Consider the following 25,899-nt stretch of genomic DNA (forward strand, 5'->3'; position numbering starts at 1 on the left):
GTAGGGCATGACCTCTATCCCAATACCAAGCCCACTTTCAATGAGCTCTTTGGCATAAGTCTGAAATTCAGCTTTCTCATAGATAAGCATAGACTCTGACAAGATTGTACATGTAAGGTGTCCAGTGAGGCCATGTGTGATAAGCGCTTGGCACAATGCACAGGATGTTGAATTATCTTAACAGTGACTTTATCTGAAGCCTGACTTTATTTGAGCCATTCCTCACAGTTCTATTCCTTGAGTGGCAAGTACCTTCCTACCTCCAAAGATTTATTCATATTGTTTAATATTCCCAGGATTGCCATTTCTACCATCCGATGTTTATTTGTGCTTCATGGTTCAACCTAATTGCCACTTTCTGCATAAAGCCTTCCCTGTAAAGCATTATCCTCTTTGATCTTTTTTTTCTGGCCCCTAATATTTACTGTCATTATCACTCATATTTTATATTTTGATGGCTACACACAAATCCACATGTAATAAAATGGCATACCCACACTTTATACCATTTTCTACTATTTTTGAAACATCTTGTGAATCTATAATTGTTTCAAAGTAAAAAGTTTAAAAATAAATAAAATAATCACCATCCAAAATACATGTAGACCTCCTAAAAGTTAATAAAATATTTTTAAAATGCAATATGAAATATAGCTAGGATTTAAGAGTATTCACATAAGAAATAGAGATGGACATTAATATATAAAAGATGCTTAATATTCATTAGTAATTATAGATATGTACATTAAAATAATCAGTAGCACTACTAAAATTAAAAGTACTGTTTCATGTTTTGGTAGGCATGAGGGGAAATGGGCTCTCATATGTTGATGGTAGGAGTTAGAATTCAGTCAACAACTTTAGAGGGCAACTTGCCATCATTTATTTAATTTTAAAACTGTAGGAGTTCCCTTTGTGGTGCAGTGGAAATGAATCCAACTAGGAACTATGAGCTTGCAGGTCTGATCACTGGCCTCGCTCAGCAGGTTAAGGATCTGGTGTTGCCATGAGCTGTGGTGTAGGCTGCAGACGTGGCTCAGATCTGGTGTTGCTGTGATTGTGGTGTAGACCAGAAGCTGTGGCTCCGATTCGACCCCTAACCTGGGAACCTCCATATGCCACGGGTGTGGCCCTAAAAAGACAAAATAAAACAAAATAAAATAAAACTATATCTCCTATAACAAAGCTGTTTCACTTCTAGGTATATATTTAGATATCTATTCTGATTCATGTACTGAAACAGGAATATATAAGGATGTTTATTATGATGTTTTCTTTTTTTTTTTTTTCAAGGCATAGCAGGAGCTCTGTCACTTTAATACAATTCATCAGCTACATTTTTAAATTAAAGTATAGTTGATTTACAAGATTTCTTCACTTTCTGTTGTACATCAAAGTGACCCAGTCACACACAGTTTCCCATATGTGATATTTATTACAATGTTTTCAATAGCAAAAATATGGAAACAAAAGATTAATCCATAGAAGAATGGTTAAACTATGGTATACTAATATAATGGAATATTATTTGGGTGTTAAAAAGAATGAGGCTATAATAGATATGATAAATTGCCCCCACTCGTCACCCATCCTCAGGTCCCTTTCTATGATGAAGAGATTGGAAAGCTTAAAAACCACATCTCTGAGACTGCCTTGCAGTTAAGATTCTGAATGCAAAATAGATTCTGCCAGCTGCAGGCACTCATATATGAAACTTGAAAGGCAAATGAAAGTAAAATGCCTTTTAATGCAGAAATGAGGCTGCTTTGGGATTTGTGCTGTGAAAAGGTCACAGGGATATGCAGTTTCCATTCTGCCATTCTGTGTTCAATTCTCCAGGTTCCAGACGGCTAACAAAAAAATGTAGAGTAGGCAGAGATCAGACTTGCTTGTAGGTGTCAGGAGGCTACAGAAGTAATATCATTGGTTCTGGTGTCTTTCCGATCCTTGGGTCTTAGATATTGAATTTAATAACTTCAGTTGCAGTTGCTTCCCCTAGGCATCAGTTCTCTAGTCTTCTGTGGATCATCCTTGAAGCTTAGCCTAGAGCCCTTACAACCAGCCCTTCTGACAGTTTTTGAAGTACATGATTTCCTGCTTCAAATTTCTTTCTGCTTAAAAATGCCTTTCCTACTCTGCACTTTGACTGATATAGTTGTAGATCTGTATAGAAATACTTGAAGAAAAATTGAATAAAAGTATGAGTTGCAGAATGATAAATATAACATTAATAATTAAAAAAAACAGTAAATAATATTTTACATTTATGTGAGTGCTACTATATATACTTAAATTCATGTTTTTATTTATGAAGAGATAAATAAATAATTAAAAAAGATCTGGAAGGATTCCAAAGTAATGGTTATCCCCAAGGAGAAGGAAAGAGACCAGAACTGAAAATGATCACTAAAGAAACTTTAGTTTGACTGTAATGGGTTTACTATTTTCACAAGGGTAATGTGTTAATACATTGTTTATATCATTAAATAACTTAAAATATACTTGTTGAAATAAATGCTTATCTTTGATGTACATCTGAGTAGAAGTAAAAAGAAGGAATTGGCAATAAAATACAGGTTCTCAGTGAGGTAAGACCAAATTAATATTGGCTAAAAATAAATTGTATTTGTTGGCTCTGTAGAATTTCCAGGATGAGATGACGACTTGATGACAACAAGCACAAAGCCCATGGAAACACAGTGGATTAAGTCTCACAAAGGTGTCAGCTTATTTGTAAAGAATGGGAAGGACTTTACCTGAAAAAACATCAGAAGGACATTCTAGACAAGGATGAACAGCATTTGAAAGGCCTAGAATAGCATGTTTCAGAAATCTCAAGTAACAGTGTGATCAGAACACAAGGTAAATGCAGAGTCATGATGGGAGGAAGAGCAGGGATGCATGGAGCAGCCAGATCCTCATAGAGCATTTTATTTTATTTTATTTTATTTTATTTTATTTTATATTATTTTATTTTATTTTATTTTATTTTATTATTATTATTATTATTATTATTATTATTATTATTATTATTATTACTTAAGACCGCAGTATGCGGCCTATGGAAGTTCCCAGCCATAGCAACATGGGATCTGAGCCACCTCTACCACCTACATTTCAGCTCCTGGCAACACTGGATCCTTAAAGCACTGAGTGGTGCCAGGGATCAAACCCGCATCCACATGGATACTAGTTTGATTGGTTTCTACTGCGCCACAAAGGGAACTCCTCTCATAGGGCATTTTAGTTTTATTCAGTTGGACAGGATTATTAGCTCCACTGAACCAGCCACAGGTCCAGGAACAGAGATGGAAAAGAGCTCTTAAGAAGCTTGGAGTGTAGCAGGATAGTCAGATGCAAAAACAGAGAATGGATACTTGTAGAAAGTATACAACAGGTGTATGCCTGGGACAGTCTGGAGCACCAGACTGGGAAGGTTAGGAAAGCCCTTCTGGTAAGAGGAAACACATAAGCTATGTCTTAACCTGTTATAATGAGCAGGAAAAGTGGGGCAACATTTTGTATGGATTTGCACATCATAATAAAGAGTTTAGGTTTTATTCTCTAAGGGTATTAAGGCTTGGAGTGGAGTAGGATTTTAAGCAGAAGAAAGAGGTGCTCCTAGGCTCCTTAATTATTAAGAACTCATCCCTGTTTCTGACCATGGTTTAGTTTGATGACCTTTAATCCTTTCTCTTTCATCAAATAACTGGGAAGGAAAATATGAGGACAATCTCATTACCCTGACTAGTGATTTCTGCCTTATTCAGTCTTTTTTTTTTTTTGATAAATGAAATAAACCTGATGTAAAGACCGTAAACCTATGAAACCAAAAATAGTTATTTAATGGAATTATTGTATAGTATATACTCCTAATTTAATGAAAATAATTTTGTTTATTCAACCAAGAGTGTCAACCATGACAAATTTTAAATGAAGGTAATTAAATTTATTTAGGAAACAACATAAGAAATCATGATAGAATTATCTTATTTTCATCATTAAGCATAATAATTGTAGAGAACACAACATTGTAACATGACTGTCTTTTCCAGGATCCTTTAACCACTGTAAGCTGCAAATCTGCAATGTGCTTGACACATCCATATGAAATGTTTCAAAAATAGCACCTTCTGCAACCTTCCTCTTGCAGTGAAATCATGAAAAATGAAAACAAATGAGGTTATTTACCTTAGTCACTAGCAGGCCATACTTAAGGCATTTAATAAAACATCTGGTGCAATGGCCAGAAAGCTGCTTTGTCTTGGAATAGAAATTGAGCTCAAGTTGCATCATCTGGTGAAGATTTCTTTTAAAAGTGTAAATAAGGAATAGTTACATTCAGTGGCATGGCAGTGAATGTTTAAACAACCAGGTCTCAGGGCCAGAGGGTAGGAGCCAACTTCCAGCACTGACCAATTTCCATGGCATGTATACTCAATATATACTCACACCAGGACCATTTTGAAGCTACCCACTTGACATCACTGAACATGGATTTAGAAGTGGTGAGAAGTAGCGTTGTGTTATGTTTATCTTTACCATACGGATACAGTGAATGTGAATAACCTCAAGACCATAAACACTAGTAAAATATAGTAAAGTAATTAGGACATGATGAGTTTTGGGTATTTAGTGCCCTTAATTTTCAAGTATGGTGTGTTTTACAACTGGACAACATGATTTCTGAAATTTTAACATTAAGCTCCTACTTTGTGCAAGCCATCTTCACACCGCCACAATTTTATTTATTAAAACTTGCCAATATTTTACAAGTTTGGATATTTTAAAAGACTCCTATACTCCATAGGGAATACTAACATAAAACTTTTATTTCAAGGCAAACTTCAAGAGAGGGCAGACAAGCATTGGGAGACCAAGGGATATACAAGTGCAAGCTCCCCATGGAGCTTCCCTTATTCACAGGCACACATATTTTGTCTCCAGACTGAACCACCAAACTCTTCAGCTTCAAGAGAGCTCATGGCAGAAGTCCCCAGCAGGATCCTGGATCAGTAAACAAACTGGCCCAGGGTTGCCAGGAAAGTTCAGACCTTAAGCCTCACATAAATCCTACTGACTTTATTTCAGCCAATATTCAAAGCCAAGTATTCAGAAATTTCCAGAAGTAAGGATAGAACTTTCCCAGTCCAATTATCAATCTGATACAAAAGTATAATAATGAAAATAATAAAGGACAATAATTTTAAATATCTATTACTCAGGATGACTCCAGGACTTTTTTCTTTTCTTTTCTCTTTTTTTGGAAGTGAAAGACTGAAGAAAGATGAAGAATTCCTTCTGTTTTCATGTACTAATGTAATTTGCCTATTAGATCCTCAAGCAGAAATTTTAGGTATATGCCACTGGAGAAGTGGGAGCTAAAGTTAAAACACTTGTAAGTTGCTGGCAGATAGTCAGACTGCCTAAGATCACCTAGAGTATGGATGTAAGTAGAAGAGAAGAGACATCTGAGAACAGAGCTCTGGGCCACTCCAACATATAGAGTTTAGGAAGATGTAGACTATCTAGCAAAAGAGACTGAAGATAAATAGCTGATAACATAGAAAGATTATCCCAAAGTGTTCTTTATCTAGAGACCAAGTAAAGAAAATGTTTTAATAGAGAAAAAGCAACAATACTAAATGCTCCTGATGGGTTAAGTAAGAAAAGAATTGAGCATTGGAGATGGCAACATGGATCTCACTGATGACCTTGGCAAATGTGGCTTTAGAAGAGTGTCTGAATCAATACCCTGATTGGAGTGAGTTTAAGAGAAAACAGAGAAATTACATGGAGATAGTACTTTCAACCAATTTTGCAGAGCAATATGGCAGGAAGATGTAGGATTGAAAAAAAAAAAAAAACCTTTGTTTTTATCTGGGAAATATTAGAGAATTACTGTGTCTATGGAAATGATCCAGTAGAGAGGATAAGATTGATCATATGGGAGGAATAGGTGACAGAGAAACAAAGACCTTGACTCAAAAGTAGAGAGTTCAGCCTTATATCTGTGTTGATTCAACTGCTGATCTATTGTAACCAAAGGAAAGACAGGTGACAATAGCTAATTCCTATCTTGCACTTGCTATGTGTTTTAAGTACATTATATGTGTTAACTCATCAAAACTCCATAACAACTCTAGGAAGTAGATATTATTCTTATCCCCATGTCCCACTAAGGAAACTGAGATGCAGTGGTGTCAATAACTTGCCCAATATCACACATCTAGTAAGTGACAAAGCTAGGATTTGAACACAGGTAGTTTAGCTCTTTTATCCCTTAGTGGTAGAATTACGCTACAAGAGTGTCTTTTCCCCCTCTGTTTTGAGTTGCATAATAAGAGGACTCCTTCTGTTATTCCACCTAGATAAATTTTGGACCCAAGGAAAAGGAACAAGAACAGGACAACTGCAGCTGTCTTCTAATCCATCTTCCTGCTTCTCACTGTATAACCTTCACCCCTCCACACTCCAGCCCATTTGCATCATCAAAGCTAAAGCATCTTCTCAGAGTATGTGTTAGATCATCTCACTCACACCTCTGCTTGGAAAACTCAAGGGTCTCCCACTGTAGTTGAATACAATCAAGGTCTTTACAAAGCCTTCTCTGACCTGGCCCTTAATTACCTCGTTCCAGTTCTGCCCTACCATCTTTCACTTACCCACCAGGCTTAAGTCCCACTGGCTCTTTTTTTTCTACCCATACATCCACTTCACTTGTAATTCTCCCTCAAGGATTCTACAATTGTTCCCATTAGTTTTCTTCTCTCAGATGTTTTGTATATTTTGCCACTTCATCATTTAGATCCAATTCAAATGCTGCCCTCTTGAAAAGTTGTTCAGACTCTCTGATCTCAAGTACTTCTCATCTGCCCCATTATTTTCTATCACATTGCTTTTTTTTTTCCTTCATAACACTTACCACAATCCGAACTTATTCATGTGTTTACTGCCTATGTTTATCCACTAAATGCAGCAGCCTTGAAAGACAATACTGACAGTTCCTAGAACACACTGGTGTTCAATAAATGTGTGTCCCATGCCTGAGAAAAGTATGGGGAGGACAAGAGCGCCATCCTGTCACACCTGGTTATGGACTGGCTTCTTGTCATTATGCATGTCATTTGAGTCATAATTTATGATAAAGAGAAAATAAAAGAGTAACATCACAATTGAAGGGAGAGAATTTTTTATTTCAGCTGCTTATGAAATTTGAAACTACTTTTTTAATTTTAGGAAATTACAAAAGGTGAACTATTTTCAGAGATTACAAAGTTGGCCCTTCATACACTGGCACATGCACTGTCAGGAGAGCTACTACATGAGATGCTACACAGTTCTCCGCCCTTGAGGGCCTCATGGTATTTTTTGCTGCAAAGGAGTCCAGACAAATAACAGAAGAAGGATAGGAAGGAAATACTAAATAAAGAATGGCAACTTTAAAATCATTTTTAAATTCCGGACTAATTTTGGATTTAAATTCTATGAGTGAAAATTCACGTGAGTGGTACAGCTTTTCAGAGAGGCTGAAGAATGACTTTAAGCAAGAATTGTTTTTAGCTTCTCAATCTGTAAGTTAAGAGACTTGGTCTAGTTGAAGCTCTGATATCTTACAAGGTACACAAACTATCTCCCATATAAATAAAAGTGCATGTACATTATTTGTCTTACATATTCCAGTTTAACAAAATGTAATTATAATTTATAGAATGAAAAATAATTTATTTGGTAGAGCCAACATATATGTTCTCATGCTACCAAAATGTATATCTCTTTTAATTCTGAAAAATAAATTAAGGTCTACTATGAACATAATGTCAAAACTAGGCTATTCATGAAAATATTTTGGCCACCCTTTCTTTTTTTCCTTCCTATTTCTTATATGAGTTAAATAGGTAAATAAATGAATGGATAGAATTTTAGATAAAATATTAATCCAGACCTTCATGCATTTGTACATAAGAAACGATTGGTATACCATTAATCAAAAAGATTCTGCAGCGATGGATAAGAATACTCTACGGTTGTCTTTTGTGTCTTTCCAAAATGACTTCTCTCTCAGAGTCCAGTCTTAGAGGTAATCCAGTCACGGTAAGCAGACACGCGAGTATAGACACCCGGTTTATTCTTCTTACCACATCCCTCACCCCAGCTTACTATTCCAACAAGGTGCCAGATATTTCTAGAGTCAGGATAAGCTAGTGGTCCACCAGAATCATTCTAGAAGAAAAAGAGAAAAAATGTTTCTTGTCCTGTCAAAGAATTTCCTTCTGCCTCTCCTCTGGAGTTGTCAGTAGCCCCTAGCAGTGAAAACAGTCCATCCGCTTTGGGCTCAGAACTTGAGTTTCTTCAAAATCCAGGGCAATCACAGCTGGATTGGACTGGATTGGGAAGACCAGCCTTTTGACTTTGTAATGAGTCCAGGCTTTGCTATGGAGAAAGTGCTCCATGATGAAGCCTCTGAGGAATGGATGACACATGCGCATGTAAAACCCCCTGCTGCATCTCTGGATAAGGAAGAGGCAGCATTCTAGGACTGCAGGTTGCCCAGAAAATAGGGCCTTTTTTTTTTTTAAGTTTTATTGAAGTCTAGTTGGTTTACACTGTTTTGATAATTTCTGCTGTACAACAAAGTGATTCAGTTATACATGTACACACATCTATTCTTTTCCCACATAGAGTATAACAGAATATTGGTAGGGCTCACTGTGCTGCACAGCAGGTCCCCGTTGAGGGCCAATTTATTTCATTACCTTGAAGGTATGGGTTCCTAGACTGAAAACTCCATGAGGGCAGGGATTGTATTCACCACTGAAACCCCAGCTTCTAGGCACATTGATGAGATTAATAAATATTTGTCATGGGGATTGAAATAAGAAGCTTCTCTGTGAAAATCATTAAGACAAAAAAAAATTGTGGTGATAAAATCTTCCCTTGAAATAGTACCTTGGGAGAAAATGATTAGACAATGTATCTAGAGGTACCTGACAGGCATCAGCTTCTCCTGACATAAATCCAGCACAGAGCATTGTGTCAGTCACCAAGCCAGATAATGCATGGGGAGCATTGCAAACTTCGTTATCAATAATCTTCAAAACAGCCTGTTGAAGTATTACTGGGAGAGGACCTAAGGGCAATACATTTTACATATTATGGAGATCTTAACCATGTTTGTTGAGACAAAGAACATCTATGGAATAAAGCAGATTCTTTTAGTCATCAAGAGCCAAATCAGTCTCAGGCTAGATTCCTTCCTTCCTTCCCTCCTTTCTTCCTTTCTTCTTCTCTCTCTCTTCCTTCCTTCCCCCCTCCCTCCTTCCCCTCTTTCCTTCCTTGCTTCTTTCCTTTCTCTCTCTCTCTTTCTTTCTCTCTTTTCTTTTCTGTTCTTGGGCACATCTGCAGCATATGGAAGTTCCCAGGCTAGGGGTCGAATTGGAGCTGCAGCTGTTGGCCTACGGATCTGAGCTGCATCTTTGACCTATGCCACAGCTCAAGGCATTGCCGGATCCTTAACCCACTGAGCAAGGTCGCAGATTGAACTTGCATTCTCAAGGAGACTATGTCGGGTTCTTAATGTGCTGAGCCACACAGGAACTCCTAGACTGGTTTCTTTCCAATGTTTATGATAGCTGACTGCCTCACACACAGATTCCGATTTTTCCATATCTCATTCTCAGAGATATTTCAGAAACTGAAATGATGCCATGCTTTTGGCCCCATCACTTGGTTTTCTTTTTAGTATATTTACGGATTGGTTTATTGTATGAGAGAGTGATATTTGATTGATTAAATAATTATTCCTATGAAGCTATTACATATTTGTAGAAAAACTTACCATTCATATAAAGTGTTCCCCATCCTGTAACTACAACACTGTCATTTTCTGAGAGCTTCATTTTGGCTTCAGGAAGACAAATCTTACGAACATACTTCGTAAAAGAGACGTCTTCAGCAAGCTGCACGAGGGCAATATCATCATGGACCCCGGCCTTGGTATAATTTTCATGAAAAATAATGTTTTGGACTTTCCTCCTCATATATGGTTTATTTACTAGAGTTCCAAAGTTGATAGTCCAGTCTTCTGAATTATTTTTCCTGGAGGACACAATTTAGTTAAAATACATTCAGTTTTAGGGCCAAAATGGTGTTCACAGTTGTTATAACTTTTAAGCGATGAGTCTCCCAAACAGCACTATAAAGCATTTCCAATTCTTATTTTAAAAAAAGATGTCTTTGATGTAGGGACATTATAAATGCTGTAGTCACATAAAAGTGGTGCTAAGGACTATTAGAGATGCCACCCTTCTACAAATCCTCCTAACTTGAGTCATGGATGCCTCCTGCTACTTCAGCCCCATCCAGTTTCTGAGAATTTGGGTGGGCAGGAGTCATGTGAGTGCCTCAGTGGTTTAGAATCACTCCTAGTGCCATACAGCCTGGGCTCCAGGAGCCTGTGGGAGTTTCTAGGTATCTGCACACATAAAAAAGTGCAGCTTGTTCTCACCCCATCTCCTCATTATATTTACTGAGTCAGTGCATTATGGCTTCGGACCAGATTCTCCAATTCCCCTGAGATTCTTTGTCAATTTAGGCCCTAACAACTTATTTAACTACTCTCACCTTCCTCAAAATGTCAGGTTTTGTTTTTTTAGTTTGTTTGTTTTTCTTTTTAGGGCCACACCCACGGCATTTGAAAGTTCCCAGGCTAGGTGTTGAATCAGAACTGCAGCTGCTGGCCTATACCACAGCCACGGCAACATAGGATCCGAGCCATGTCTGTGTCCTACACCACAGCTCATGGCAATGTCAGATCCTTAACCCACTGAGTGAGGCCAGGGATCGAACCCGCATCCTCATGGATACTAGTGTTACCACCAAGCTACAATGGGAACCACACCTGCTGCTTCTTTTTAAAAGTTTCAAGACCTTCATATGTAACTACGACACTTTCCAATCCTCCCATTGTAAAAACTTCAGTGACTTCACACACTTAACAGCTGAGTTTCTTCAATAAGTAAGCCTCTTGTCATTTAGAGGTGTCCTCAAGCAATATAACTACCTTTTCTAAGCATTCTTTCTAATGTTTCCTTTTACAAACCTTCTCTACTTCAAATTTTTCTTTGTTTGCTGCCCACAGCATACGACTTGTGTGGTTCCACCTGAACACATTTGAAGAAGTCTATTATCCCAACTTGAAATGTGTATTTTTCCTTCCCATCTGCCTACCCCTATCAGTCAAATCTTAGGTCTTTAGAGTCTAGATCAAATCGTACAACTGTAGACTTCAAATAGATATGTTCTCTTTCTTCATCAAGTTTCCATAGCACTTACGATCTTGTACATGTGACATTTACTACACTCTGCTGCCTTATACTTTCAGTGTACCACATTTAAGTTTCTTCAACTAGACTGTAAACCCCCAGAGGGCACAACAAGTAAGCACCAGGTAACAGGAGTCAGAAATAACCTAAGTTCACCTTCAGTTTCTGTTATTTAAGAGCTGTACAATCTTGGTCAAGTTACATCACCATTTCTGAACCCTAGTTTCCCCATCATTTAAAGATTTTAAATCATACCTTCCATTTGGAATTATTGTTATGATTAAATAAAATGATGCAAGTAAAGCACTTAACATCAGGCCAAGGCAGCTATTTGGAAAATGTTAATTGCTTCCATTCACCAGCCTCACCCCCCACCCTACCAATTGGGCCCTGCCACTGCCACATTTAAAAGTCTTTGCTTCCTTTCAGTTGTGCAAGTGGTTGTCAATTTCATATGGTCTTGGTGAACTTCCCACATTTAGGCTAAGCCCCACAGAACTCTCAAATAGACCTGCACCCAGAATCCTACATGTAGTCAGACTTTCAGACTTACAGAGCAAAGCAGTGAGCTGCAGATAGGAGCCACTTGCTGCTAATCAGAGAGGCACCACAGTGGTGTCGGCCTTTCCATTGCATGCTTGCTTGCCAGGGCCAGGCCCCTACCAGGGCGTTTTCCCCATTCACAATTCGGTTGCCTGCAATGATACTGTTGGCCAGTTGTCTTCCACAACCTGAAGAAAGGATTTATTTATACAAGAGCAGATATTTTGACTATGCTTTATAAGAAATATAGTTTAAAACATTGCTTGACACCCATCAGTGATTGTCCAGCATATCCTAGCCAATACTGTTCCTTTCCTGGAATGTACCCTTATCATGGTAGCCCTCTCCATCCTCCTCCGATAACTTTTCCTTTTCCTCTTTTCTAGTCTCAAGCATCTTTCAACTACTGACTTGTATATATCTAGTATAATTCCAGTCTCTTTAAGCATGTTGAAAAATTCTTGAAGGTAGAGACTTTGCCTCATCGATATCTGTATTTCGCATGGCATCATGTAGTACTCTCTGTAAAGCCCCATGTGGACAATAGATACTCCATTAATACCTGCTAAATGAATGAATGCATGGATCAATTATGTTGCAGGCCACATGATACTATAAAAAGAATTTGTTGAAGAGGTGCATAACTTTTTTACCTTATAGAAAATATATTTGTTATAATTTAGTTTTGCGTTTTCTTATCCTAAGTTGTCCTTTTATCCTTCATTTTAAAAAAATTTTTGTAACTAATTCAGACATGATATTCTTCATAATTCCATTCTTCAAAAATAGTTCCCCATTTTGCCCTTTTGGACAACCCCTTACAAATGGTCGGTATTTTTCAAAAAGAAATTCCAGATAGATATCTGGTTCTGTAATAATAATGTAATAATGTTGAAAGAGTGCTATAGATTTCCACATGAAGTATTTCTAGATACTTTTTAGAAAAGTGGTGGGGAACTCTTTGTATCTTAGGTTTATAATATTATTAACTTATTAAATTATTATGTTGTTTATAATAAAGTTTATAAACTTACAGTTGTTAGTGAGCATTTCAGCATTAGCCTTGCTGGTTTCTGAAATTAAAAAAAAAAAATGAAGTTTATCAAAAAAATCACCAAACAATTCTCTTCAACCCAAAAACTAAATTTCCTAACCCATTACACCCAACATTTAACTATTGCGTATCAACCCTTCTCAATCCTATTTGTCATAGTTTGGCCATCTTTGCACATCTCTTTCTGCAAGGTAGTATAGGATAAGAAAAAGGAAATAAAAAAAGAAAATCTCTCAGTTTTATAATAGTTGAAGTAAAATATTTAGTGAACTAAGAAGCTGACACTTACCAAAAGAGGCATTGGGTATAATCTTTGGATTTCTTTCCCTATGAAAATTCTCTTTACTCTGAAATACTCAGAGGTATATATATATTTTAAAGAAAAAAATGCAATTAAAATTACACTTCATTGGGCCTATTATTCTCTTTAGAAGTCATCTCATTACTAGGACTGAATTATGAAATTTTGAGAAGGTAACTTAAATTCAAGTCTCTTTTCTTTTTTTTTTTTTTTTTTTTTTTGCCTTTTCTAGAGCCACTCCCATGACATAGGGAGATTCCCAAGCTAGGGGTCGAATCAGAGCTTTAGCCGCTGGCCTATGCCAGAGCCACAGCAACGCGGGATCCGAGCCTCCTCTGCAACCTACACCACAGCTCACAGCAACACCGGATCCTTAACCCACTGAGCAAGGCCAGGGATCGAACCTGCAACCTCATGGTTCCTAGTCGGATTCGTTAACCACTGCGCCACGATGGGAACTCCTCAAGTCTCTTTTCTACTGGGAAAAGATTTTAGAGATAAAGCGAAGAGAGAACTAAAGAAAGCCACGTCAGGAAGTGCCAACTCTGAATCCTGGGAAACAGAGGGACAGCAAGTAACTGGTACAGCCTTCTTTCCCGATAACTACCCACAGAGGAATTGTATTGCACCTTTCAGAAGCTCTGCCCTAACCTCACTTCTCATGAGGGGCTCATTGGTGACTGGGTCTGTATTTTGAGGCAAAGGAGCTGTAATAGGCAGGTGGCAGCTGTTATAGCCTTCAAGGACAGATGCTAGGATGCCAGTCCAGAAGAACCACAAAACTGGGCTCTGGAACCACAAGCTTATCACTAATAGACCTTCTAAACCATGCAAGTTAGAGCTTCAGGACCCTTGCAGGACCTCCGAGATGGTCACAAACTTTGCTTTCTTTACTGGAACAAAATCTTCCTTGTCTTCTAGGAAATTATTTCAGACAGTTTTTTCCTCAAATAGTATTACTTCCATTCTTCCACAGGAAACAATGAGAACTCCCTATCCTCAACTTCACACTTACTCCTGCTTCATACCGTTTCCTACAGTGAGATCCTAACAAAAATACAAAGTAGGGAGGAATAATCCTTCAATTATTATTTTCACTCCTGTTTCCATCCATAAGAGCCAGGCCTTCCAGTCTCATAAGCACACCTGTAGTTTAACACATTTCTATCACTGTTCAGACAAAGATTCTATAGCACTGCCCTGTCCACTACCAACTCAATGATAGGAGTGCCAGAGTTTAAGACTGTTTTTTTCCTAAGCAAATTCTGAAACTCTTGGTTCATTTTTTTCCAGTTCCTTCAAAAAATACTCTAAATACTTAAGTAGTGGAAAATAATGAAAATAAGTGAAATACCTGTAAGTTTAATGGAAGAGGGAACTGCATTCCAGGATGCCATGTTGTCCTTCAACATTTGATGTAAGATACCTTCGATTTTAGTTTTCATGCTATTCTTCTTTGCTGGTGGAAACTTCAGTGTCAATTGAAACTGTACCCTTGATCCATTGGGATAAGGCCTAGAAACAACAGAAATGTTCTAATGTGCTGCTCTTTGAATTTTTAGATATTTTATGAACATTGAATATTCTCACATTTTAATTATTATATTGCCTTTATAAGTATTCAAGCATAATACACAGATATTGTCCCAAGTATAGTATAGAAAGTGCAAAAAGTCCCTACAAGTCTTCTAATTGATTCAGAGGTATTGTTCATGAAAAAGAATGTGAACTACAAACTAGAAATCAGAATATTCAAACACATGTGAGAAACTGAGTACCTGCCAACAAATGATGGCTTGAGATTTTATTATGAAACAGTAAAAAAAAACATAGTGTTCTTCTATAGATATTTTCTAATAACTTAATTTCAGAGAAAGAGACAAATGAGAACTTAAATGCAGGGTCGGGAACATTCAAAAGATAAATTCTAGTGTATATTCAGGAGCCAGTACTAAGCTTATTCCTATAGTTTTTTACACATGTCCACTTCAACAGATCTATACAATGAGAAAGCTCAGAAACATAGCTCTAAAACATGAAGTTTCCACTGTTGCTTGGAAGGTTAAAGACCCAGTGTTGTCTCTGTGAGGATGTAGGTTTGATCCCTGGCCGCTCTCAGTGGGTTAAGAATCCGGCGTTGCCACAAGCTGCAGCATAGGCCACAGATGTGTCTTCAAACTGCAGTGGCTGTGCATAGGCCACAGATGCAGCTCTGATTTGACCCCTGGCCCAAGAATTTCCTTATGCTGCAGGTGCAGCCATAGAAAGAAAAACAAAATAAAATGAAACATGAAGAGAATCTTCATTATCTATATATTCAGTTCATTATTTTTATTAATCATGAAATAAAATAAATTCATTTTTGAAGACTTTCACACCAAAAGCCATATTAATCACAATTTTTAAAGAACACAATTCTGTTTTAAAATAATTATAATCAAGGGAGTTCCTGTTGTGGCTCAGCAGGTTATGAACCTGACTAGTATCTATGAGGATGTGGGTTCGATCCTTGGCCTCGCTCAGTGGGTTAAGGATCCAGCATTGCTGTGAGCTGTCATGTAGGTTGCAGATGTGGCTTGGATCTGGCATTGCAGTAGCTGTGGTGTAGGCTGGTAGCTGCAGCTCTGATTCAACTCCTAGCCTGGGAACTTCCATATGCTGCACCTGCAGCCCTAAAAATAAAAATAAAATAAAATAATTAAAAATAAAATAATATGATCAATTGAAGGGCCTTTGAAGGCCTTTGTCTGTCAGTAAGCAGGTTGCTTGGTTGGTTGGCTAGTTGGATTTTTTCTTTCATTTCGTTTTGGGAGTTCAGACTTCCCCAATTCGATATTGGCAGTTACCAAATTACAAGTTATCTCTCCCTTATCACCCATCCCTTATGCTCTGTGATACCTGCCCCCCTGTATCTCTCACCATCACCACCACCATCAAACACACTTAAAATACATATTTAGACAAATGTTATCTTAAAAGATTCACTCTCCTCTGCAGTAATTTTTTTTTTTTTTTTTTTTTTTTGTCTTTTCGCCTTTTCTACGGCTGCTTCTGCAGTATATGGAGGTTCCCAGGCTAGGGGTCTCATCAGAGCTATAGCTGCTGGCCTACGCAAGAGCCACAGCAATGCCAGATCCAAGCTGCATCTGCCGCCTACACCACAGCTCACAGCAACGCCAGATCCCCAACCCACTGGGCAAGGCCAGGGATTGAACCCACAACCTCATGGTTCCTAGTCGGATTCATTAACCACTGAGCCACGATGGGAACTCCTTCCTCTGCGGTAATTTTGATGGTAATTATCAAAGAGCCCAAAAGAGGATTATTTTAGGAAAGATATGGCCAGGTGGGTATGGATGGACAAAGAGGTGGCTAGTATACGGGAAGCAAGACAATGAGATTGGACTCCTTGTTTTCTTTGGTTTTAATTATCTTTTATCAGAGAAGTCAGTTAGGACTGACTGCCACCAACAACCTTACAATTCCCCTTCAAGCACAGAGATTACAGATTTGTACAGATCACTCTCTACCCTGAACAGAAATTAAATACAGTGATACTTTAATTTATGGGGAGCTCTTCCTTCTTCCCTCCCTCCCTGCCTTCCTTCTCTCTCTTTCTCCCTCCTTCTCTTTATGTTTTTTGTTATTATTACTCAGAACCAGGACTGATGCAACATGCACTTAGTTCTCATTCTTTAGAATCTTGAATGAATTTGTACTTACAGAAATTTGATAACCTGAGAATTGATATATTCTTTGTATACACTAGAATTTTGAAATGCATCTGACATCTGTCAAGAGAAAAAAACAAAAAGCTGCTATATATGTTTCAATCAAATTTATAATAACATCAAAAAAATAAAATTTCTGATGTACCTTAGTTTCAATAGCTTTACTTAGATCTGTGCCGGTTTGTGAAACTGCTTTTTCACAACTGTGATTGTAAGTGACTCCAGAAATATGAAAATCACCTTGGTAATAGTAAGTTTTTCCTGTGGAAAAAAAAAAAATATCCAGAAAATTTTGAAATTAGAAGTGGCCTCGGAGTTCCCATCATGGCTCAGTAGTTAACGAATCTGACTAGCATCTATGAGGAGGCGGGTTCGATCACTGGCCTTGCTCAGTGGGTTAAGGATCCAGCGTTGCCATGAGCTATGGTGTAGGTTGCAGACGTGGCTTGGCTCCTGCGTTGCTGTGGCTGTGGTGTAGGTGGGCGACTACAGCTCCAATTTGACCCCTAGCCTGGGAGTCTCCATATGCCACGGGTGTGGCCCTACAAAGCCAAAAAAAAAAAAAAAAGAAGAAGAAGTGGCCTCAAATCTCTTCATATCTTTATCTCACGATTAATATTCAGAGTTCCTGTTGTGGCTCAGCGGTTAACAAACCTGACTAGCATCCATGAAAACGCAGGTTCAATCCCTGGCCTTGCTCTCGCTCAGTGGGTTAAGGATCCAACATTGCTGTGAGCTGTGGCATAGGTCGCAGACATGGCTCGGATCCCATGTTGCTGTGGCTGTGGCATAGCGCAGCGGCTACAGCTCCAATTAGACCCCTAGCCTGGGAACCTCCATATGCAGCTGGTGAGGCTCTAAAAAACAAAAAGACAAAAAAAAAAAAAAAGATTAATATTCAACAGATATACTCAGGGAAATTAACTTACTACCATTTGAATGAGAGCGGTAGCTCTAGTTCTCACCCAACTGAAGTTATCTCAATATTAACAAAGATTGTGCCAGCTCCTAGGACAGAATCCTTGAGCAGACCCATCTTCCAAAAGGACTTCAAACATTTACAGCCGAGTTTGAGGCCCATGTTTACTTCACAAGAAGTCCAGTTCAACTAATTTAATTTCAGATAATATAAGTTCATATAGTCTTGTGTCTGAAATGGTAGATAGTTGACCATGTAGAGAAGTTCAAGGGTGAATTTTCATCCCAGAGACTTCCTACTCAAGCCAGGACACCTGTAGTTCTCCCCTTTGCATCTTTCCTTTCCACTAAGTTGTTGTTTTTCCAGAAGAAGGGACCCGTTAAAATGTAAACTATAATTTTAGAAGAGTAGCTGATTAAGCTGCTGGTCTCCACTAACATACTGACAGCTTTCATAGGGGCTTTATTTGGAAAACTCAGAGTACTATCTGTAAGGAAATGATGCAAAGAAAGTTATTTTTTAATGAGTGGAGCCAAGAAGAAAATAGATGCAGATTATGGAGAGTTTATGGGTAGACATGGCAGGCAAGAGGCCATGAGCACCCACCATGCTTTTGGAGGACAGGTTTTGAAATTTGACATTAAAATTGCCAATAGTTGGGAAGAAACAAAGGAGAAGAGGCTAGAACTAAAGAGAACTGGAATTGTTGTTGAATCAAGCAAAATGTATCCATGCTGCATTATTGTATATGGTAATACATTTCAGAGGAATAAAACAGAAAAACCATGATAAAGTAGAATAATACACGTAAAGTATTAAGATGTGGGTTTGTGCTCAGCTCTGTCATTTAAAAGCCTGTGACATCAAGCAAGTCACTTGACTTTCCTGAGCCTCAGTTTCGTGCTTGTGATAATAGGAATAGGAAAACCTGCCCTCCCAGGCTTAAAGCACTATTATGAGGTTCAAATAGAATGATGGATGTCAAATTTATTTAAAAACATTAAAAGGTTACACAAACTTAAGGGTTTATTATTCTGAAAGGTAAAAATAAACTGGAAAACCAAGCTTTCCGAATATAGAGTTAATAAAAGTTATTAAAAACAATATCAATTTAGTATGAACATTCAGCCATTGAGCCACTCTTGCATCAGTAGATTATCCATTGGTACTAATCAATTATATCTTAACAACCAATATCAGAAATAAGCCAAAAAGAGTAGGGATCTCCAAAGTTTGAGGTGTATTTACTAAAAGATGTACAACTGAACTACAGACCTACTATATAAGCACTTTTATTGAAAATGAATATTGACGACAAAGTATTGAGCATTTCAGCTTTGCCCATACTTCCGTAGATGGTGATATAACATATGGAGGGTATCAATGAGGCATCTAATTCAAAAAAAAATTATAAACTTTGCTGTCAAATAATTTAAAATTAATATGTTGAAAGAGTAAGTAGATGAGAAAGTTTCCATAAATAAATTTAATGTTGGCATTCCCATTGTGGCACAGCAGAAATGAATCCAACTAAGAACCATGAGGTTGCAGGTTCGATTCCTGGCCTTGCTCAGTGGGTTAAGGATCCAGCGTTGCTGTGAAGTCTGGTGTAAGTCGCAGATACAGCTCGGTTCTGGCGTTGCTGTGGCTCAGGCGAAGGCTCCGGCGAAGGCTCAGATTAGACCCCTAGCCTGGGAACCTCCATATGCTGTGGGAGGACAAAAGACAAAAAGAAAAAAAATTTAATGTTTGTGTTTTCTTGTCAAATTCTAAGGGTTAAAAGAGATCTAGTGGTAAAGTTGAAAACTGAAAAGTCAATACTAACCAACTGCCAGAAAATGAACCAGGAGACCAATAATCACTCCCAAGATCAGCATCACTCCAAGAAAAATAAGGATCGTCATCCATAGAGGCCAAGATCTTCTCTGGGAAGATATGCCATACCTATAAAAGGAGGAAAATGACTCAAATCAGATGACAGATATTCTAAATCTATTTGTCTCTCCTCTAACTCATACAACACAGTTTATAACTTATCCATCAGGTTTTTATGTTAGCTTAAAACATAGAAGTCTCAAATGCCTAAAAGAGGATAGACCTTAATGCTCATTCATTTACAAATCATCTTTGAGTATACTATGTTAGCTGCTAGAAATACAACAGTATTCCAACAGGATTCTATGAGTAAAATAGCATCATTTGTATTCTAATGTTGATGAGGAGAAATTGATTTGTTTTTTGAAAATGTTTCTAAAGCAGGTCACAAAACATCATGTGTGATCTGATTATATCTTTGTAAATGAGAGCTGTATCACATAATGGACATAAATAAATTTATAAACACAAATATGTAACACCAGGCATATGTTTAATTCAGTGTGTAAGGAAACCTCATAATGCGAACTGCAGCTTTCCCATATTATAACATTATGAGTAGACATTTCTTTTTGTTTATTTTTTCTTTAAATCTATTTCCTAATGTTTCTACAATAAACATAAATTATTTGTACAGTATGATTTAACAGATAGGTAAGTTTCATCATCAAACCAGTCAATTAGATGAAAAATAATCAGAAAATATTGTGACTTGGCATCATACATATAGAGCAGTCTAGGGTTACAGTTAGGTCATAGGGCCATCATTAGTCTAATTTATATAAGTTTTAGACATTAGTTATTCTTTATATCTTGAAAGACATGATGTCATGAAACTGTCCATTTGGACGAAGAGCTGTAACACACATACAAAAATCTGATACAACGTTTCAAAATAGTTTCAGTTGTTTCTTCAATTTCCATGTGTTTTGCATTATCTTAAACAAATCTTGAAATACAGAGAAGTTTGAAATCAGTGGATTTATTTGTCAAATTAGATATTTTCCTATGAGCAGAAGAAACTTCTCGTTCTAATCCCTCCAGGATTAATTGATTTTTAGAGAAGATCCTTTAAAAATAAATAATAAATACCTTATGCCACACCTGTGCAACTCCACCTAGTCTTATTTCCTCTCTGTCTCTTCTCTATTCTTAATCCTACCTCTTCCTTATGTCTCATTTGATGACTTGTTAATTAATGTTTCCCTGAATCAACATTTTTGTCAAAGATCTTCAGAGAAACCACCCATTCAGAGATATTCTATGTATGTTTTTATCCTGGAATTCAGTTGTTTAATCTCATCCTCAGAGAAGAAAGTCAATTCAGGCTTAGTATTTTTTTTTATACTAGGTAAGTCACTCTTTAAAGGGAGTATATAATTAAGGTAATTAGTAACAACATTTATTGCCTTATTAATAACTGATAATATGTGACTTCTAGTGAATAGAAAAATTTACTGTGATAGTGAACTCTCAAATTTGTTTTGGATTAGCTTGTTATAATTTAGTCCAGTAGCTTCATCTTTCTGAGATGTGAATATTAGTTTCAGGGACTCAAACACTATGTGGCCTAAATTATGTATGTAGTACCTAAAGAGAACTGAAATGGTTTCTATACAAATAATCACTATATTACAGTTTATAAAATGTCTTTCTTTGAAAACCCCTTTTAGATATTCTTAAAATTTTCAAAGAGTACGTATTATTGATTCTAGCACTGATATGACTTCTTCCTTTTCATTGCAGATTTTTTATCATAAACAAGGAGTTTTTTATATCTAAAGATCACAAGTACTTATGATTTATTAACCTTTACTCTAGTAAATGTGATACACGGACTCAAAATTGACTATCATTTCTTTTAAGAATAGTTGAAATTGTTAAAATCATGTTATAAATATCCAAAAAAGTCCATTCATGAAATAATTTACTCTCTCATCTATCAAAGAAAATTTTCACCTTTTTTTTTTTTAAAGGAAGAAGTTTGCATTCTAGGATGAACTTCATTTAACAAAGAAAATGGGTTAAAATTAATTTTCAATGAATTTAACCAACTCCATATGCATACCTAAACTATAGTTGACTCACTTTTGAATTGAATCTACCTCAAATAAGGGCTCATTGCTATTCTGACATAATCAACTCTTCTCCCTACTCAAGTTACAATAATATTTTAAAATATGATGGTAACTGCATTATTCACAATTTTAAAACATCCGTCTTACTATAGTTTATCTCCCATAGCCCATACTAGGTATCGTTTCCTAGATTAGACTTCCCTATAACCACATTCTCATATTACATTAGCACTTAAACTGCAAAACATTACAAACTGTAGTTTTCATTGATTAGAATTTTATTTACAACCATTTGAATTGGATGAACCTGAATTCTTTCCTATAGTGAAGAGCATTAAAACAAGATTCCAATGCAAAAATACCCAAATTTTATAAAGATAAACTTTTTTTTTTTCTGTAGAGGACTTACTAAATCATTAAGGAGAGACTTGTGAATAAGGAACAAAGAAATTAATGATCAAATGAGTCAAATGACCTCTACCACCAATTTTTCCCCAAAATCCAGGAAAGTTTGAGAGTCAGTGGAAAGTAACTTAATTTGAAAATCTGTTAAGTTTTGAGGGCCCCCTGCCATTTGTCAGGTAATAATTTAGGATCTGTGTTGTAAAGTATGTTATTACAAAAGTTTATAATGGTATTCAGGTTTTTAAGTTATTTCTAAAAATATTTTCATATTAGAAGATGTGGTTTCAATTATACTACTAGAGAAAAATATGGTAGTGTTCTTATGGATAGTTATAAAAAAGACAGTAAGCAAAATTTCACTGAAATCTGATTTTCCTTTTCCAATTTTTGAAAGTTTCCCAGTGACTTTACAGGGCCTTTAGGCCTTGGGGACAATAGCATAAACCCAGAAATAAAACTTTAAATTATAAAAAGCAACTAATTAACCAAAAACTAGAAGATATTCAGCAGCAAGCTGTTAGCTTTTATAGACTTAATTTCCCAAATAAAATTCCAGGGAGTTCCTATTGTGGCTCAGTGGGTTAAGGACTCAACATTGTCTCTATGAGGATGCAAGTTCGACCCCTGGCCTTGCTCAGTGGGTTAAGTATCCAACGTTGCCACAAGCTGCAGTGTCAGTCACAGATGCAGCTCGGATCTGGTGTCATTGTGGCTGTGGTGTACACCTGCAGATGCAGTTAAGCTTCAACCCCTAGCCTGGACACTTCCATATGCCCCAAGAGGGGCCATAAAAAGAAAAACCAACAAACAAACCAAATAAAATTCCATTTACCTGTACATAGTATTCTGATGGTTGTGGTGGTATCAGGGACAATGGTAGTGATGACGATGATGACAATGATGAGAGTAATAATAAAAATAAGGATCTCCTGGTGTAGCTTTTAAGATGATCAGTGGTTCACAGCTTTATGTGCCATGTCCAGTGTTGGTTGGTTGGTTTTTATGGGCTTGGTGGAGGGTAGAGAACAAATAAGATGAAACTTGTCTGGCTAGTGTTAATTACTGTCATATTTCTATGGTTTCAAGACAGGAGTCATCCAGGGAATGACAAACCTCCTTGACTTGGTATTCAGAAAAAGAATAGCCCAATCTTGGATTGGTCACCTAAAAGGTACACCCAAGAAACAACTTTGTGGTAAATCAGGATAATCCTAAATCTGCTTTTGACTAATTCCTTAATCCTGGCTTCCTCCTCAACTGAAACCAGCTGTAACTAGGTAGAAATTTCTGACAAAAGACTTTTCACGAGGAATCAATTTTATATACTAATGTTAGCATCATTTTGATGTAAGTGGAATTCACTTGCACTGTGGTTTACATTTTCATTTCCCTAATAACTAGTGAGAATGATTTTATTTTACATACAATTGGGTAGGTCTGGGCTTCCTTTTCTGAGAATGCTGTTCATAAATTTAACTTTTTCCCCAATTTTTCTATTGTTTTTCTTTTGCTATGGATATATGTGAGTTCTCTCTCTATAGTGGATATTGTGATTGTGCAGGTAAGAAGTGTAGAAATTGACATGCCATCCTAACAATAAGTCCAAAGCTAAACTGACTGAGAAATCAACAATTCTTATTGGATCCATAACAGAAAGGAAGACCCTGGACAAAACCTTGTCCCTATGACTAGAGAGACTGATAATGAATACAGGGAAACTTGACTCACCTAAGCCAAGACTCAGGTGCAGCAACCATGATGAAAACCAACACTAGGGTCAGAAAACCTGAACTGTATTTGACAAATTGCTGGAGATTCAGTGCAGAAAACTCTGTGAGTTAAAAACTCCAGGGGGATTAAGACATAGAGAGAGCCCCACAGTATTATGAGATTTACGTCTAGCAGTTCATCCAGCTTCCCACAACAAATATCAAAGAAAATTTTCTTTGGCTTTTGTCAGGGGGAGGGAAAAAGAAATGATTTCGAAATATTCCAGAGCACCCTCTTTTTAACAAGAACTGCTCCTCAGGAATAACCAGTTAACCAGAGCCTAACCTACTGGAATATTGTCAGAGCCTGACTGACCTGGTGAAGGGATATACCCAACTTGAGATCATTCTAGCCATCCCTTCCCATGTAAGAGAAGAGGGAAAAACTGAGAAACACTTGTGAAGTTGACATTCCAGAGGCAATGGCTCACGAAATGACTGGACCTAGTCATAGGACTATAGAACACTTCCCCTCTTACATTTGAATCAATTAAACCAAAAAATTGTACTTTGAAAAGATTAGTAGAATCAATGAACTTATAGTCAGGCTAAATAAGAAACAAAGAAGAAAAAAAATGTATACATGTAAGAGTAACTTGATCCCCATGCTGTACAGCAGAAAAAAAAAAAAAAAGAAAGAGAGGTTATAAATTACTAATATCAGATATGAAAGAGATAATCATAAAAAATCCCATGGATATTAAAAGGATAACCAAAAATACTATGAACAATTCTGTTCCCGCAAATTTGGTTATCTAGATAGACCAAATCTTAGACAAAATCTGCCAAAATTTATGCAAAAAGAAATAGATGATGTGAATTATCTTTTATCTATTAAATAAATTGAGTGAATAATTTAAAATATTCCAATAATTAAAAACTGGTGCCTTCCATCAAATATGTAAGGAATAAATTATACAAATTCCCTACAATCTCCATTAGAGGATAGGAGCAAAGGAAATACTTCCTAACTCATTCTTTGAGCCTAGCATTACCCTAAAACCAAAACCAGTCATAAATATTACCAGAAAAGAAAATTACTGGCCAATATATTTCATGAACATAGATGTAGAAATATTCAGTAAAAATCAACAGATGTATAACTTGGTCCCCATGCTGTACAGTGGAAAAAATAAATAAATAAATCAACAGATGAATGGATAAAGATGTACACACACAGTGGAATAGTATTCAGCCATAAAAAGGATGAAATTTTGCCATTTAAAACAACGTGGATGGATCTGGAGGATATTAAGCTTAGTGAATAAGTCAGAGACAGACAAATGCTGTATATTGCCACCTACACTTGGAATCTAACAAATAAAACTGGTGAATATGACAAAGCAGAAATAGACTCACAGATACAGGGAAGAAACTAGTGGTTACCAATGGGGAGAAGGAAGGGAGAAGGGCAAGATAGGGCTAAGAGATTAAGAGGTACAAACTACTATGTATAAAATTAATTAACCTGCCCCATCACCTTAACATACTAAAAAAGAAAAATCACATCATTATTTTACCATCATTTTATTATATTTACTGGGCAATAACCCATTTTCTTTACCTATTTAATAATCACCTACCCCAGGGTGCAATTTGGCATTTCATTATTTGATAGGATCTTTTTATGTATAACTCATTTAAAAAATTCTTAATAGTCTAATTTCTCTAATTCATACTATGAACTATAAAATGTTAAGAAATCTTTCCTACCTTGTTTTCCTCAAAATATTTTTCTGTATCTTTACTAAAATTTAAAGTTTTTTTTTTACATTCAGTTTTGGTTTCTATTATTCATGTCTGAGTATAAACAATTATTCTTTACATTAAGACAAGTAAAAGATTCAGAATATTTGTTGATACAAGTAAATAAATACAGAAGTTGCCTATCAAATACCTA

The 25,899-nt window shown here is 36.7% G+C and overlaps 1 protein-coding gene and 1 long non-coding RNA gene across 2 annotated transcripts in view; one reads left to right on the forward strand and one right to left on the reverse strand.

Moving 5' to 3' along the window:
* LOC146400834 (uncharacterized) overlaps positions 1 to 25,899 on the forward strand; it is a 421,507-nt gene that overhangs the window by 325,721 nt on the left and 69,887 nt on the right. The gene's annotated exons all lie outside the window — the stretch shown is intronic.
* On the reverse strand, positions 7,176 to 23,987 carry LOC100513484 (transmembrane protease serine 11B). The gene is made up of 10 exons (XM_084973774.1): positions 23,959 to 23,987; positions 19,698 to 19,816; positions 17,099 to 17,214; positions 16,946 to 17,013; positions 14,577 to 14,737; positions 12,902 to 12,940; positions 11,878 to 12,055; positions 9,839 to 10,098; positions 8,988 to 9,130; positions 7,176 to 8,223 (listed from the first exon to the last, which is right to left on the reverse strand). Exons 1-10 carry the CDS (start codon positions 23,985 to 23,987, stop codon positions 8,062 to 8,064), a joined length of 1,275 nt encoding a protein of 424 aa, XP_084829900.1. The 3' UTR covers positions 7,176 to 8,061.

Source organism: Sus scrofa, chromosome 8 (assembly GCF_054392235.1).
Source record: "Sus scrofa isolate SSC_HxYL_T2T_F1_AM1 chromosome 8, Sscrofa_HxYL_maternal_Yorkshire_Landrace_v2.0, whole genome shotgun sequence".
In the NCBI taxonomy this organism is placed as follows: Eukaryota; Metazoa; Chordata; class Mammalia; order Artiodactyla; family Suidae; genus Sus; species Sus scrofa.